The sequence below is a fragment of the Nicotiana attenuata genome, chromosome 12, assembly GCF_001879085.1.
Source record: "Nicotiana attenuata strain UT chromosome 12, NIATTr2, whole genome shotgun sequence".
In the NCBI taxonomy this organism is placed as follows: Eukaryota; Viridiplantae; Streptophyta; class Magnoliopsida; order Solanales; family Solanaceae; genus Nicotiana; species Nicotiana attenuata.
The window spans coordinates 32,397,876-32,415,478 of record NC_032000.1 but is presented as its reverse complement, the minus strand read 5'-3'; the positions used below and the strand labels follow the sequence as shown (position 1 = coordinate 32,415,478).

The following is a 17,603-nucleotide window of genomic DNA, read 5'->3' as shown; positions in this document are numbered from 1 at the left end:
AGACTTGTTCATGCTAGCATGCACTTGATTGAAAAACTATCTAAACATGAATTAGTCATTGGTTTGCCTAAATTAAATTTTTCTAGAACTCATATTTGTGATGCATGTCAAATGGTAAGCAACCAGAAAGTTTTCAAAAATAAAGACATTAGTGTCTACTTCAAAACCTTTGCAATTACTTCATATGATTTATTTGGGCCTACTCGAACTGCTAGCATAGGAGGTAAGAGGTATGATTTTGTTATTGTTGATGATTATTCACGTTTCACTTGGGTTATTCTCTTGTCTCATAAGGATGAAGCCTTAAGAAATTTTGAATTTCTGCAGAAGGGTTGAAAGAGAAAAGGGACATCTGATTTCGACAATTCAGAGTGACCATGGAGGAGAATTTGAAAGCAGAGCATTTAAAGACTTTTGTAATGATCAGGGATACACTCATAATTTTCTGCGCTCGCTCACCACAACATAAATGGGATTGTAGAAAGAAAGAACAGGAACCCTCAAGATATTGCCAAGAACCATGCTACTAGAACACTCACTGCCAAACCACTTCTGGGCAGAAGGTGTAAGTACAGCATGTCACATCCCCAATCGTTGCCTCATAAGGCCAATTCTGAAGAAGACCCCATATGAACTTTGGAAAGGTAAACGTTCGAATATAGTTACTTCCATCCCCTTTGGAAGCAAATGTTTCATTCACAATAATGGTACGGATAATCTTGGAATGTTTGATCAAGAAGTGACGAAGGTATTTTTCTAGGTTATTCATTAAATAGCAGATTCCTTTAGAGTCTATAATAAACGTACTTTATGTGTGGAAGAATATGTACATGTTATATTCGATGAAAATAATCCCTTGGTCGAGAAAGAAATTATTGCAGGTGACGAAGATCAAATTCAAGAAGCTCAGGATAAAGGAGAAACACAAGAGTCGACTAATGCACCGGCTGTGATCGAGTCAACTGGTGAAAATAGCAGAAACATACCACAGAGCCACTAATCGAGTCGACTACAAATGCAGTGTGTCCAAATGAATGGAGAAGCGAGCCTGAATATCCTCAAAAATTCATTATAGGGGATCCAAACGAAGGAATGAAAATCAGGACAACTCTCAAAAGAAAGCAAACATTGCATTGATTCTCAAATTGAACCAAAAAAGATAGAGGAACACTGAAAGATTCAAGCTGGGTTCAAGCCAATGCAAGAAGAGTTAGATCAGTTCAGTAAGAATCAAGTGTGGGAAACTAATACCCAGACCTGATAATGTATCTGTAATCGGAACAAAGTGGGTATTTAGAAATAAATTGAACGAGGATGGAAAGGTCATAAGAAATAAAGCTAGACTAGTTGCTCAGGGCTACTCACAACAAGAAGGAGTTGATTATGATGAAACTTTCGCCCCAGTAGCTCGTTTAGAGTCTATACGAATTCTGCTGGCATACGCATCGTTTAAGGATTCAGGCTGTTTCAATGGATGTTAAAAGCGCCTTTTAAATGGATTCATCGAGGAAGAAGTATTTGTGAAACAACCTCCAAGCTTTGAGGGATTCAAAATTCCGTTACATGTATACAGCTCACTAAAGCACTGTATGGGTTGAAACAAGCTCCACGTGCCTGGTATGATAGGCGAGTACCTTTCTATTGATCATGGCTTTACAAGAGGTAAAATAGACACGACCCTGTTATTAAACGATCATCAGAAGGTAACCTCATTATTCAAATTATGTTGATGACATTATTATTGGTAGTGCTAACCCTCTTATGTGCAAGGAATTCTCAAATCTTATGCAAAGTGAATTTGAAATGAGCATGATGGGTGAGCTCACATTCTTCCTTGGGCTACAAACTCAACAATCTGATGAAGGAACCTTCATATGTCAAACCAAATACACAAAAGAGCTGATTCAAAATTTTGGTATGAACAATGCAAAATCAATTGGCACTCCAATGAGTCCCACTACAAATCTAGACAAAGATGAACAGGCACTCGTTGATGAAACCAAATATCGGGGAATGATTGGATCACTGCTATATCTGACAACAAGTCGACCAGATATTATGTTCAGTGTATGTAAATGTGCCAGGTTTTAGTCAGCTCCTAAGGAGTCACATTTGACGGCTGTAAAGAGAATCATTCGATATCTCATTGGAATTGTATCTCATGGATTATGGTATCCTCGCTCCAACTCTTTTAAATTAGAAGGTTTTTCAGATGCTGACCTTGCAGATGATAAAGAAGATAGAAAAAGCACAAGAGGCATATGTCAATTACTAGGAAAGGCATTAATATCCTGGAATAGTAAAAAGCAAGCATCAGCCGCATTATCCACCACGGAAGCTGAATACATTGCTATTGGACAATTGTGCAGAACTACTATGGATGTCTCATCAATTGGGTGACTATGAACTCTCGTTTAAACCTATACAAATTTTTTGTGATAATTCCAGTGCTATTTGTCTTTCAAAAAATCTGGTGCATCATTCTAGAGCAAAGCATAAAGATATTAAGCATCATTTTATTAGGGATCATGTTCTTAAGGGAGAAATAGAAATATCTTTTGTTGGAACTTCTGCTCAAGTAGCTGATATTTTTACTAAACCTTTATTAGAAGTAGAGATTTTGTACATTGAGAATTTACTTTGGTATTATTTGCACTTCTAATAACTCTTAGGACCTATGTGCTCAGTTACTTTTAATTGCTATAATTGTCCTTTCCCACACCTTAATTACGCCTCCACTTTTTTCCCTCTCTTTTCTCTTCTTTCACATTAGTTCGCAGTTCGAAGATGAAAAGCCATCCATCACGTATTCTCAACTGACAACTTTTCCTTTTCTGTACTCAACTTCGTCAAAACCCTCTTCTTAAGACAGAAAACCCTTTCAATCACTCTCATCTTCATCTATTCTCCAAAAGCTTCTATCAAAGCTCCTTCTCCCAATGGCAAAACACTCCAAAATCCTTCTTGCTCCACAGGAAAGAGTACCCGTTCCAGAGCAAAATCCCTTCTGCGCCTCCTGAGCAAGTAGACCTAGATCTGATCACTTTGAAGGCTTCACCTCTTCTCAGGGAGATCTCTCTGAACACTCACCTCTTCTAGGAGAAAAGGCTTTAGGCAAGCGACCCATGGAAGAACCCCCTATTTCGTCCACTCCAAAGAAATCAAAGGTTGATTTCTTCATGCGCTCTTGAGTCTGACCTAATTTCTGGGATTCCCCAATAGGGATCTTTTTATTGCTGTAAAATACAAGCTCATCGCTCATGGGAGGGTTGTTGATCTTGATGACATGGAAGCCCTTAACTGTAAGGTCAAAGAACTTTTCGTCTATAAGGATGGGCAAAGTTCCTCTCTATTCCTCCGCCTAAGGTGTATGAATCCCTGGTCAAAATATTTTATGCCAATCTTCGTTCTAGTAAACCTGATAGGTTGGAATCTCTGGTGCTCGGTCAGCGCATTGTTCTTGATTGTGCCCTATTTGACTCACTTTTTCAGTGTCGTTGTTCAGGTTTTCCTACTTTGTTCAAAAACATCTGGCCTGATGACTTCGAAATTTCTTTTGACCAAGCCAAATGGTGTATTGCTGAGTGTCCCTCTGAAACCCTTCCAAACCAATTAGGCCCCAGTGATGTCAGTTTTGAAACACGGGTTCTGGCCCACATTGTGGCAACCACCTTGCTTCCCCGTACTGGTTCCTTTTCAACCTTCTCTCAAAGAGACACATTCTTTGTCTATTGCCTTGTAACCAAACTCAAAATCAAGCTTTCCTCCTAGGTTATCAATTTCATGATAGAAAGTGCTGAAGATCTCACTAGTTTACCCTATGGCATGGCAATCACTCATATTCTTGAAGCCCATCATATTTCCCTGTCCAACTATCCCTTCATCTCTGTCTCCAAGTCTTACAATTCTAGAACTTTTGCTAGTATGGGCTATGTAAGTATCAAGGGCTCCTGGGGTTAAGAAAGGCGAGAGTGAAGCAAAACAGGCCCCTGTAGAACCCAAAGCTTCTCCTGCTGTTCCCCCACTTAGTCTTGACAGTTCTGAGCTTAGTGACAAACTTTGTGTTATTCACGCCCAACTCTCTAACATCAAGAATCTTCTCACCGCCACTCAATCTACTGTTGGTGACATTCATGCTATTTCCAAGGAAACAGGATCTGACGTGTCCAAAATTAGAGTTGCTGTTCTCAGAGTGAGGGAGAATGCTGTCAAAGCTTTCAGGGAGATTCACGACAGGCTGGATGGTGTGAGCATTTCTGCGAATACCGGCTTTGAACAGTTAAAGGATGCCATCTGCAACACCCTTACCTATTTCCTGCGCCGCTAGTGTGGTTGTTTTTAAGACATTTTGTTTTGTTGTTGTTTGTTTTAGACAATTTGCTCTTGTGGGCTGTGTTTTAAGCCCTTGGATATTTTTTTGTTGTGCTGCTTTTGTGGGTTGCTTTACCAGCCATTGGATAATCCCTTTACCTCCTCCGTTTTAATATTATCTTATCAGGTTCTTGTCTTATTCCCTCTTTGCTGATGATAAAAAGGGGGAGAAAAATTGTATAGGTAGCCATATATATTGTACAGGTACAGTGAAGAAATAGAAGTCGAATGGTTCGTTACCTTGTCAAGTCGACTGCATACATTGAGGGGGAGTATCATGGTCTAGTCAAGTCGACTGCATACATTGAGGGGGAGTAAAACACAGGGAAGTCGACTGGTATTTACTTCTTTACATTACTATATTATTTTGCCATCATCAAAAAGGGGGAGATTGCTAGATTCTGTTTTAATGATGCAAATAATATACATGTGCAGGAAATCAATTACAAGAAGTAAAGAAGAGTCCTCAAGACTACTGAAGTAATTCATGATGAATAAGGGAAGAAATCAAATAGCAAAGATTACCATACAATCAGTCAATCTGGACAACTAAAGAAAGGACACGCAAATCTGGACGAAATCCAATCAACAAATCAATCAGCAAGAGCAACGACTAGCTGAGCTGAAGAGAATCAATCAAGCCTTAAGTTAAGGCACAAATCAAGGGCAGCATCACGGAAGATCGAAAGATATGAGAAGATTGGTACGCGACTAAGTTTGGAAGATCCAACAATCAAGGAGCAGTCTTCACTCGTATCTCTGCTGAAGGAAAGAAATCAACAAGTCGCAACGGCTCTCTACCTTATTCTTGGAAAGAATCAATTCTTTCCAAGGATCAAATCTCTTGGGTTGTCAAGCCTCTATCATCCATCAAATTATTTATACCCAGTCTTAAACCCTAGTCTCACATACTTTGATCTAACCAAAAATCACTCTCTTTTGTTCTACATGCAAACAAGCATTGTAGTTCACAAAGATCTGCTGTGTAACAAGTCAGGGAAAGAAAGAGAGCATAACACTGGTGAGACATTGTATCAAAAACGAGTGCTTTGAGAACTGTGTGCAAATTCACTACAACTGTACTCGGAGAAACACATTTACTAAAGAGAACTCCCTTGCAACCCAAGGGGACTGGACTAGGATTCACATTGAATCCGAACCAGTATAAAATCCTGGTGTCTTTAATTCCTGCCATTACTTCTCTGCAATTTACTTTCCCTTACTATATTTGCTGAATTATCATATCTAGTCGACTACTCAATTAATAAGTAAACTAATAAGCAATTAAGTTCAAATATCTACAATTCTCCACCCCCCCCCCCCCCCCTTGAACTTTCAAGTACTATAACCGTAATGTAGAAAATATATATATAAACAAATCGTTTAAAAGTTAATCGTGAAACTATCTACTAATAAGTATTCATCCGTAATCTATATATATACTCCTATAACATGACTGATGATGTGAAATTTTTTGACATAAATAAAACTTAAAATCATTTGTTACGTACCTTGGAATGTCATCTCATACTGGAAGAAGAAAGGGCCACCAAAGGAAGAAGCAATTATAAGGTTTAATTTGAGACTGACCACCGATGGTCGATTAGCTATTTTGATCGTTAATTAAGAAGCTCAAATGATGACTTTCTTATCATTTGAATCATTTATAAGAAGTTCAAATCACTATCCTATCAACTTTCACACATCAAAAACAAAACGAAGTTAATTGATGGTGGCCTGTGATACGTGTGTGAACATGATAACTCGTGAACAATATGACTGAAGAAGAAGATTGCCCTCAACATTAGATAATTTGTACTTTTGTAGTTATTTCTTGTACTCCATCATTTTCTATGACCTATTCAACATCTTTAAATTCATATGATTCAAGTGACTAATTACTGAAGAAGCCTGGATTGCTTGCCGTTTATTGAAATTGTTAATTAATATACACGTACCTTTATTCTATTGGTAAACGCAATTTGATATTAGTAGATATAGTAGAACTTGATATTGACAATTATTAAATAACCAAAGATCAGAGGATGAACACTCAAGTTTCAACATAATAGGTAGACCCTGGACCAAATTTATTCTTTGCATAGCCTTGACCTTAGCAAGATTTCAAGATAATCAAAATCAATTTGGACACTTAATAACTTGTAATATAGTATGCAAAATAATTCCTCAAAAAGAAAGAAATCAGCCTATTATTATTTGAGGAATCAAATAAGATTTTCTTTGATCATGTTTTTGCAAATAATTTTTAAAATATTTTAAATTATTAACTATGGTGACTTATTGTACTTTTTATAAAGTTTCTAAATACTAAATGTTATTTCAAAACTTAAAAGAATTTATGTTCAAATTCATACTGAAAATTCGTCAATTTGACATTCGTATTCTGAAAAGATTCAAATAAATTGAAATAGAGGGAGTATATGGCTTCCATGTTAAAAATTTAACATGAATCATCAAATATATCCGATATCATGTTGTAAAATACTTACATACATTATGATACACAAGAAAATCAATTTGAAAAAGAAAAAAAATAGTACTAGCTGTACTATAAAAGGATAAAGAAAACAGAAGAAAATTAAAGCTTCTCCAAACCTAGTCATCATGGGATTTGATTTAGTCTTCCATTGAAATAGATTTCTTACAATGAGCAATTGCAGCTTGTATAGCAGCCTGCAACTCTTCCATAGTACTATCACTTGAAGAAGAAGAAGAAGAAGAATTATATGCTCCAGGTGTTGTTACAAGAAGACCACTATTTGTGGGAGATGTTCTCATTGAAGCTGGTGCTGAATATAATTGCTCTTTCCTTCCATTAATCTCTTTACTCTTTCCTCTTAAACTTGATAAATTCCCAGAAAAAGAATAAGCTTGATTATGAAATTGCACATTCTTTCTGCTGCTGAAAGATAAAAGAGGCCTAACCATTCTTATGTACCTCTTCACAACTTGACTCATCATATCAAATTTTAGCTTCCTCCTTTCATGTGATCTCTCTTTGTTTTCCTTTTCTTCTTTAGCTTCATGTCCTTTTCTCCCTTTTGGTAGCCCAAACAAGGAAAAAGACTTAGCCTTTGGTTTTCCCTTAGATGTATAAGTAGTATCACAAGTGTCCTCATGATCTAATACTCTTTGATTCTTGGAATTTTGAACTTTTTGATCTTTTATTGGAAGAGTAAAACTATCCATTGAATTGGTGGAAGTGCGAGGGGAAATGGGGAGATGGGAAAGAAGGTGAAGAGGAAGTAAGTGGCCATGGAAGAAAATATCATCAGCTGGTGATAAATCTATGGCAAATGAAGAAGAAGAAGGTGGGATTTGTTTATTTATTTTATTATCTGCAGGTGATTTTGGTGTTTGTTGAAAGGAAATAGTGAATGAGAATTCATGTGAAGGAGATGATGAAGATGAAGGTGGTGGTGAGGTTGCAGTACTGCTACTGTCATTGTGAGGATCACTTTCTTGATTTCTCTGTTTCTCTTCTTTGTGGTTCATGTTTTGGTGTAATTGGCTGTCCATATGGATATATGTTATAGGGTAACAAATTGCTAGGAAGATCTAAGTTGGGGTGTTTCTCAAACTTCTTTTCAACTCTTTGTTTGAAGGGACAAAAAGAAATGATAATAAAAAAAAAAAGATAAGGATATGAGAAGAATGGGTCTTTCCTATGGTGAGAAGAGGGGGAGGTTACTTGTGTGTAACTAAAATGTCTTATGATAGTAAATGGACATAGTCAAAGGCGGAGTCAGGATTTCAATTTTATGGGTTTGAAATTTTAGAATGACGATTTTAAGCGTTAGTGACTGGGTTCTAAATTTAATATTTATACATATTTAATAAATTCTATACACCAAATACACTGTTTGAGCAAAAGCTATTGGGTTCGGTCGGAACCAGTATTTCGACTTATGCCTCCGCTCTTGTATATAGTTGAAGGATTTTTTTTTTTTTTTTTTGTTTCTTATCTAGTGTTTGATACTAGTATTATTGGTGCCCTCTAAAATCTGAATTCGCATCGAAAAATCTTACATTGGAGAATAAAGTGTTCCCTAATAAAAGCGGCTATCTATGACACAAATTCGAACTCTTTATTTAAGAACGAAGGAGTACTTATCATTTTACCACAATCGTAATTGGTGGACATAGTTGAAGGTTGGGCATGTGGTGGCTATGAATTTGAGATAGAAATTTATGTCAATGGCGTTGGGGTCTTTCTCATGTAAGCAGCTAAAGGTTCTAGTTTTTGGAAAAGAACACTGACAGAACAAAATCCAAGGTTTCCTAGCTTTTTTGCAATAATCCGTAGGTGAAACATATAAAAGTATAATGTACATACTAAATTATGGGTATCTGGTTTTTGACTTTATTTTCATAATACTCAATTGATTTCCCCATACAGCTACGTACGTACGTGAGAAGTCATGCTCACATATAAACATTCCTAAATGTCGTGCACTTACCACCCCCAAGTGTATTAAATAATTGAAATTTCTTCTGTTTTAACTGAAAATTTTGAGTTTGAACCTTGATAAAAAAAAAAAGCTTAGTCGTAGGAAATACTTTACCTTCGTAATAAAATGAGCTTATTCAGAGGATTTGAATTAGGCATGTTAGTAAATTTCAAATATCGAATGATTAAACCGAAAAGTGTTAAATGTCTGCACCATTCTCAATATGAATTTTTTATTTAATTTGATCAAATAGTTAGACTATTATCTTCCCACTTAGATATGGCAATTTCCTTGTCTTAATATTCTCTTTCTGCACGCAAATGACTTGGAAAAAGGTGCTTTATTATATGCCCTCTGTTAGACTAGGTAGCAGATATTCTCTTCTGTCACTAGCATAAGTTAACCCACTTCATTTAATACTTCTAGACTTTATGTACTTATAAATAGAGTATTTAACTACACTAAACAAAGCAATTATTGTTTTTATGTAAGAAGTTTACCAACTCTTTTTGGGTTTTTTATTCAAGATGATGAACTTAACTTTACTCGACGTAGTCTAATAATTTGAACTTGAATATAATTGGATATACCAAACTCCTCTTTCCGATATGTTACAAGTTACAACTTACAAACTTGACTTTTTCGAATTCTCTCAATAGTAATTGACCGTTCAAGCATGCCGAAAATATATTCATCGAATCCCAACACCTAATATTCAGTTACTACTATAATTTTTCAATGTTAAACATAATTGTTTGGGAGAAAAACAAGATCAGAAGCCACAAGCGTGAAAGGATTCTATGCAATGGTTACAGGTTAGGTAAATATAATGTTAAGACCCGCTTTGTCATATAAATGAAAGATAAGTAATCCCTCCGGTTTATAATAAGTGATCTTTTGGCTTTTTATTTTGGTCTAAAATAAGTATCTTTTTACATAATCAAGAACGAATTAATTTTATTTTTCCAAAGTTTGCCCTTATTTACATATCCCAATTTTGTCAAGTGGGTAATTTAGTAAATACATCTTTTTTTTTTCTAGGGGTTCGTATTTTCTTAAGGGGTGTGTCAAAGACAAAAAAGTCTATGTGGACCGAATGAAGTAAATACTTATTTATACTTGGTGTTTATATTAAACCAAGCAATTTAATTTTAGCAGTAAATATTTAAAGTAAAATACAAATCACTTAATTATGGTTAAATGACAGTGCATATGTTTACAAGATACAAATTTTTAGTGTATATATTCGATGCAAATAAAATATTACCCGGAGTGAATATTGTATCTTCTCTAAGTAATAAGAGTCTAAGAAAGTTGTGAATGTCCCAACTCAAATGGAAAATCTGTTTATAACACAAAGACAACCAATAGGGCTTTCAATGTGCGACTTTCAGAAGTCTTTCCTTAAGACTCTTGCTTTTCAATTCAGTTGAAAATTGCATAACAAACAGAAAGACGTAAGAAAATGAACTTGTTAATTGATGGAACTTGGTAGGTTTATATTACTTCAAAATGTTCGGTTTAGATTATTCGGAAATGACTAATTAATAGATATGAACTTGCAAAGAAAAAAAAAGAAGATATGAACTTGCATATTTTCATATCTGTCTCCAATATAATTTACCTACAATCTATCTCTCAGCCTCAGGGAACACGAAAAACATTGAAAATTCGTCAATTTTTTTTGTGTATATGCAAACAAAATAATTATTTTCAAAGCAGATCTTCCAGGACAAAGATTTTATATCAAATAAAATCGTTGAATTAACAAACTCCCTCCTTCTCAAAAAGTGATTTTTTATTTTTTAATTTTTACATAATTTCTGAATATGCAAATTTTACTTTAAAAAATATAAAGAATTTATGTCTGAATTGATACCGAAATTAGTCAATTTGATTCTTATACTTGTTTACCCTCGAATCCGGATAACAATTGAATTTATATGGGGTTTTAAGGATCCGTGAACTAAAAGATACAAAAGGCTTTTAGGTTGAGGGAAATAAAGATAAAGACTCAACAATTGCTGTTAAAGTAAATAATCGCAGAATATAATATTGCTTAGAACAATTGTGCTTGATCCTCTACAAGAATTTAGAGAGATCCCCATTTATACATTCTGATTAAGGGTAAAAATAAGGTAGGTAAATTGATTACATCGTGGATCCCTGTAATTACGCCTTAATGGCCTGAAGTGGTTGAGAAAATCACGTTTGGGCGAGATATCCGGCGACGCTTGGTCATCCGTTATGAGCCCGGCTTCCGACCTTGTGTGTTTCTCCATCCGGTGGTGATTCCTTTCGAGCTCTGTAACGGTCTCGAAATGACTCGACCTCGGTTGTAGACGTGGCCGTCGTTCTACCTTGCATCCAGGTCGGGTTCGATGGCCCCGACTTGCTCCGGACCGGATCCAACCCGGTCGGGCTCAAGCAAAAAAGGGTATCACCCAATACAATACTCTGTAAAAGTTCAAACAAATTGAAATAGAAAAAATAGTAAACGTACACATAAAGAGGAGTCTGCCTACATGCGTCAAACCATCGCATGTTGAATTAATTAATCTCCTATGGTCGAAGATTAACATAAATTGACATATCCCTGTAAAGAGGACTAAGCTTTGTTGGGTTCAAACACTTTTGCATTTAAACACGTGATTTTTTTTTTTTTCAAAAGGTTGTGGAACACAACACGTATTATGTACAGTTTTAAAAGTAAAACAGTTAAGTGTGAATTTATTGTTGGTATAAACTAAGACAAAAAAGAAACTAGAGCAACAGCACCGAGTTAAAGAAATATGATCGACAGATATACATATTAATAGCTCTAAATTAGATCAATTCTCTGCAATAAATAAGTTATTTGGACCACTAAAATAATAAAAATATTCGTATATAATCGCTCGTTCACAAGCTTTCCTAAGCTAAAATTGATCTATTTTCTCTGTTCGTTTGCTACTGCTTTCGGTTTGGGGTTAGGCAATAGGACCACACACGTGTACTAATAAGTGGTCCTTGTTAAGACCATGTTAAATGAACAGAATAATTTTGGCTGCTTAGTTAAGGTCAAGTATATCTCAATCATATAGGCGTTATTTGGAGGGATATACCATCTTCTTCTCCACTAGAACCACATTTAACTCACTCATACAAAGTATATATAAATCTAAGGATAAGAGATTAAAAAAAAAAAAGTTAGGGGGTGGAAAGAAAGAAAGGAGATTTGTAACAATAAAATTTTGTCTTATACCATGTTTCTTGCTTACTGTTTTGCTTTCTTTAGACTCTTTTTTTGTGTCTTTATTGGAAAAATGTTGCATCAAGTATTCAAGTGGCTTAGTGGGGGAAAATAGAAAAAGGAGGAAAGGTTCTCCCCACAAAGGATATTTGTGCTTTGACTGTGAACTCTTTGTTTTATACTATGTTTGTTTCTCCCTTTTCTCTCTTTCTATGCCCCACCCTCACACCCACCATACTTCTTCGCCTCTCTGACGACGGACTCAAAATTTGAGCGCGACGGGGCACCACTGTATGTTAATTACTAGTGATAAAATTCGTCGTGCACCTAGATGCTAATTATTGGCGATAAAATTCGGCGTGCAACTCTTTAAAAACTTAATGATTATGATCGATAACTTATCATCTAAATATTAAAAAAAAAGTTCTAAAGAAAGGAAAAGCATCGAACAGAGAGAGATTTTTCGCAAAATAGGTGCTACGGGAAGGAAAGGTGTTTGATTTAAGGTATTTCAAATATTAAAATTTCTAGTTTTTTCTTAATTAAAAAGGAGTCAATGATCAAAAGGGTGTTCAAACTTTAAAATTATCAAAAATTTACACACAAAAAATCAGATTAAGGGTGTGTTAGTAGTCAAGTTTGAAGAAGAGTCTCAAACTCTCAGTTGCCATCGTGGAGTCAGAGTTGATGATGCCCACTATTTTATCGAAGTGATTGTTGATGAAGGTTGTGTCACGACCCGGATTTTCCACCCTCGGAGTCGTGATGGCGCCTACTCGTAGAAGCTAGGCAAGCCACGAAATTTAGAAATCTTTAACCTTTTCATTTTTAACACTTTTAACTACTTGTAACAACAGGTGATCAATATTTAAACAGTAGCGGAAGATGAAATTAAGCGGCAGACTTAGATAAATATAATACCAAAATCGATACAAATAGCCAACATATGTCTCTACCCAGAAACCGGTGTCACAACATTCACGGACTGTCTATGATTACTACATACAAATGTCTGAAAGAAAGAAACTCAGTCTGTCTCGGATACAAGTGATAACAAATCATAATAGTAGATAGAAGAGATGTCGGACCTGCGGATGCCTGTAGGACTACCTCGGGATCTCTGTGGACTGAAGGCTGGCTCCCAAGCTACTGCAGTTGTCCCAATACTGCTCTGGTATCTGCACAGAGTGCAGAGTGTAGCATCAGCACAACCGACCCCATGTGCTGTTAAGTGCCTGGCCTAACCCCGGCGAGGTAGTGACGAGGCTAGGACCAGACTCCAGATAAACCTGTGCAGTTATATATATATATATACAACGGAAAATAAACTAGAACAAATAATTAAAAGTTGGGAAGGGGAAACATGCTTCGGGAAATAACAGATAAAACAGAATCTCAAGAGAATTATCAAGAAACAAAAAATTCAACTTCTATCAAAGATAAGGAAAACAAGGCAATTTACACTTTCAGTTCACATCTCGTTGCAGGCGTGCAACCCGATCCCATTTCTCATATTTCGTGGTAGGTGTACCACCCGCTCCCATTTCATCATATCTCGTGGTAGGCGTACCACCCAATCTCATTTCATCATATCTCGTGGTAGGCGTACCACCCGATCCCATTTATAAGCCAACACAAAATCACAAGAAATCCCGGCAAGGGAACAAAAGCAATGTAATAACTTCCCGGCAAGGGAGCAACAATATCAAGATAAACATCCCGGCAAGGGAGAATCAGCTATAACCAATCCTAACTCAACTCCTACTCAGCTCAATTAGTACCAACACTCAATCATAAATAAAATCCATGAAAATAAACTAAATCTTTGCTCAATATCGAGAATCATCAATTAAAGCATCCGTAGTAACATTTAAGAACACAACATCTATCAATTCAAGACTCACGGTCATGCTCGACATCAACGTATAGATACTCGTCACCATGCCTATACGTCGTACTTAACAAGAAGCAATTAGCAAATAGGACACAACTCCTAATCCCTCAAGCTAAGGTTAGACCGGACACTTACCTCAAACTTGCACGGCCAACTCAATCCTCAAATACCGCTCTTTCGAATTTGGCTCCAACACAATCGTATCTATACATAATCGACTTAATAGCATCAATAAATGCTAAACAATCCAATTTCAATGCTCAATTATAGCTTTTTAATCATTCTTCCCAAAAACCCAAAAATTGACCTCGGGCCCGATTGGTCAAAACACGAGGTTCGGACCAAAACCCGATCACCCATTCACCCACGAGCCCGAATATATCATTTATTTCGAAATCCGACCCCAAAACGAGGTCAAATTCCCAAATAATTAAAAAGCCCTAACTCTACCCATTTTCTCAATTTTCTACCATTAAAACCCTAAGATTGCTGATAAAAGTTGATGTAAAACATTAGATAATTGAAAGAAATCAGTTAGTGAGTGCTTACTTGTGATTTGGGAAGAAAATCTCTTGAGAAAATCGCCCTAGTTCTTCTAATTTTCGTGAATGTTTGAAAGAAAATCGCTGAAGTTATGTTTTTAAAAAGACTCACTGTCCGACTTCCGCATCTGCAGCTAAGGGGTTGCATCTGCGCACCGCACGTGCGAAAAAGTGGGCGCTTCTGTGGAAATGGCTAGGCCCCGCTGGGGCCGCACCTGCGAGAAAAGGCCCGCTCCTACGGAACCGCATCTGTGGAAAAATGTCTGCATCTGCGAAGCTAGACCGCATCTGCGACCCACTATGCGCACCTGCGTGTCCGCATCTGCGACCAAAGGACCGCAGGTGCGGTTACACCAGAACTGGTGCAGCAGTGTTTCTGCAACTTTTCTTAAGTCCAAAACTTCCCGAAACACATCCGAAACACACCCGAGCCCTCGGGGCTCCTAACCAAACACATGTATTAACTCAACAACATCATACAAACTTATCCGTGCGATCAAATCGCCAAAATAACCTCTCAAACAACGAATTAAACCTCAAAATCAAAGAATTTTTCTCAAACTTCATAAAGCATCAAATTTTCCATTTTAAGTCCGAATCACGTCAAACGGATTCCGTTTTTCACCAAATTTCACAGAATCATCTTAAATCATATATAAGACATGTACTTGGCGCTGGAACCAAAATACGGGCCCGATACCAACGTGTTCTAATCAAATTTCATCTCAAAATCCTTTAAACAATTTCAGAAAACAATTTTCTTTAAAAATTTATTTCTCGGGCTTGGGACCTCGAAATTTGATTCCGGGCATATGCCCAAGTCCCATATTTTCCTATGGACCCTTCGGGACCGTCAAATTATGGGTCCGGGTCGGTTTACCAAAAATTTTGACCGAAGTCAAATTAATTCATTTTATAGTCAAAATTTATCATTTTTCACAGATTTTCTCATTTAAGCATTCCGGCTACACGCCCGGACTGCACACGTAAATCGAGGTAAAAATAAATGAGGTTTTCAAGACCTCGAAAATACAAAATAAAATTTAAAAGCAAGTGATGACCTTTTGGGTCATCACAGGTTGTGGCAGCAAGTATTTATATTTTTTTCATTTGTGGAGCAATAAGTTGCAATTTGAGGTTTTTGATTTGAAAGGTGAGATTTACAAAAAGAATAAAATTAATTAAGTTGACCAGTAAATACTAGTACTAAACTAAAACTGATTTTAGAAAAAAGATAAAAAAAAAAACAATAAAGTAAACCAATTTTACTATTAAATTATGTTGAATTCAAATAAGTAAAACAGAAAGAAGGAGTAAAAGCTAAATATGAGTTTCAAACCCACATCCTTGAACACTGCGAAAAATTCCCAGTAATGAAACCAGCAACTACTGGAAGTTCACTTCAGACTCCCATTCCACCTAAACCACCAGACATAGTTATTGATCATTCAATGTCCAATAATCACTCCACCCCTATTACTCCAAGCGCTGCCTCGTTCAAAGACAAACTACTCTCCCAGGAAAATCTAACGGACGCCCCAATTAATTCAAACATCAATATGTTTGATTATTCTGAGCCAATGAGGGGTGACTCCTCCAATGAACCTCTCTCTTCTCAATTAAAACAAATTTCTCTAACAGATGAAGACAGAGGAATAATGTACACAGCCTGGCAGTTTTCCCTTATAATCAAACTCCTGGGCAAAAGAGTCGTCCACCAGTGCCTCAAAAAAAAGATTCAAGACCTTTGGAAACCAAATGAATCCTTTCCGTTAATTGACCTAGGATAAGACTTCTATGTAGTTAAGTTTACCAAGCAAGAAAACATGGCAAAGGCTCTACAACAGGCCCCTTGGTTTATCAATGGACAATACCTCTCTGTTCGAAGGTGGGAGCCTAATTTTGTTGCTAGCAAAGCTAAAGAAGTCCACTCAGCTGTCTGGGTTCGCCTTCCACAATTACCCACAGAGTTCTACAATGGAATAGCGCTTGGAAGGATTAGAAACTCAATTGGCAAGCTGCTACGCATAGATGCTTGTACAAGCTCTACACTCAGAGGAAGGTATGCGAGACTATGTGTGCAAGTTCCACTAGACCAGCTGGTCCAAACTGCAATTCAAATTGGCTCTCATATACAACTCCTGTATGAAGGGGAGAATTTTTTATGTAAGGCCTGTGGTAGACTGGGTCACACAGCACCATCATGCTCCTACTCTACAATAGACACACTAAAGCAGACACAAGAAGGCCCCTGGGTCATCTCCTCCCACTCCACAGGCAAGGGGAAAGCAGCTGAGGAGCTATGGCAAACAGTCTCATTTCCCAAAGGAAACAAACAAAAACGACACACTGCCACTTCATCATAGGTCAAAATTCAAGAAACACCACCAGGTATCAATGTCAATATATTTGATGCAGCATCAGGTAAATTTCTAAATACTCAAAAGCTTGCTTTTAAGCCTGAAAACACTGATACTACTGATCAATTGTCCAAAAACGGGACAAACTACAAATCTTTTAAAAAGACTAACAGTCTTAATACAAATACTAGCATGCCTATTCACATCTCTAATAAGTTTTCATCTCTCCACAACGATAATAATGGTTTACTGCCTTTGGATGAATCTGTCCTTATGGATTTGGATGGGGAAAACCCTAACCAATTCACAGATCTAGCTCATCCCTTTCCTCCACGAAACCCTTCCCCTACCCCCCAACTTGGGTCTCCACGTGGCCAAAAGGCTGCATGCAGCCATACTACTCTGTGTAAAACAGCGGCCCCACCCCCTAATCACCTACCAAGCACGCCATCTCCCTTTCCACTAATGACTCATAATTCCCCTAATACATCCCTAGATGACTTGTCATCTACCTCCTGTCAAGTGGCCATGCAAACCAACTCCCCAATAATGGATAACCCATGGTTGGAAGTAATTGCTCAAGACATGCAAACTCAATCTCCTATATAGATACTCAATCATTAGTTCACGAACCCCAATCCCTCCCCGTCATTACATCTTCCCCTTCAAAATATGAATCCACTACAACCCCTCACAGATAGGAGAATCCCTCTGAATCATCTCCTCCCTTAC

At 36.9% G+C, this 17,603-nt stretch overlaps 2 protein-coding genes across 2 annotated transcripts; one reads left to right on the top strand and one right to left on the bottom strand.

The window, feature by feature from the left end:
• Nucleotides 6,814-8,106, bottom strand: LOC109235529 (BRI1 kinase inhibitor 1). Its single transcript, XM_019401681.1, has one exon. The coding sequence runs from the start codon at nt 7,909-7,911 to the stop codon at nt 7,009-7,011; it is 903 nt and encodes a 300-aa protein (XP_019257226.1). The 5' UTR covers nt 7,912-8,106; the 3' UTR covers nt 6,814-7,008.
• LOC109236010 (uncharacterized protein At4g02000-like) lies at nt 16,338-16,877 on the top strand. Its single transcript, XM_019402246.1, has one exon. It carries the CDS (start codon nt 16,338-16,340, stop codon nt 16,875-16,877), a length of 540 nt encoding a protein of 179 aa, XP_019257791.1.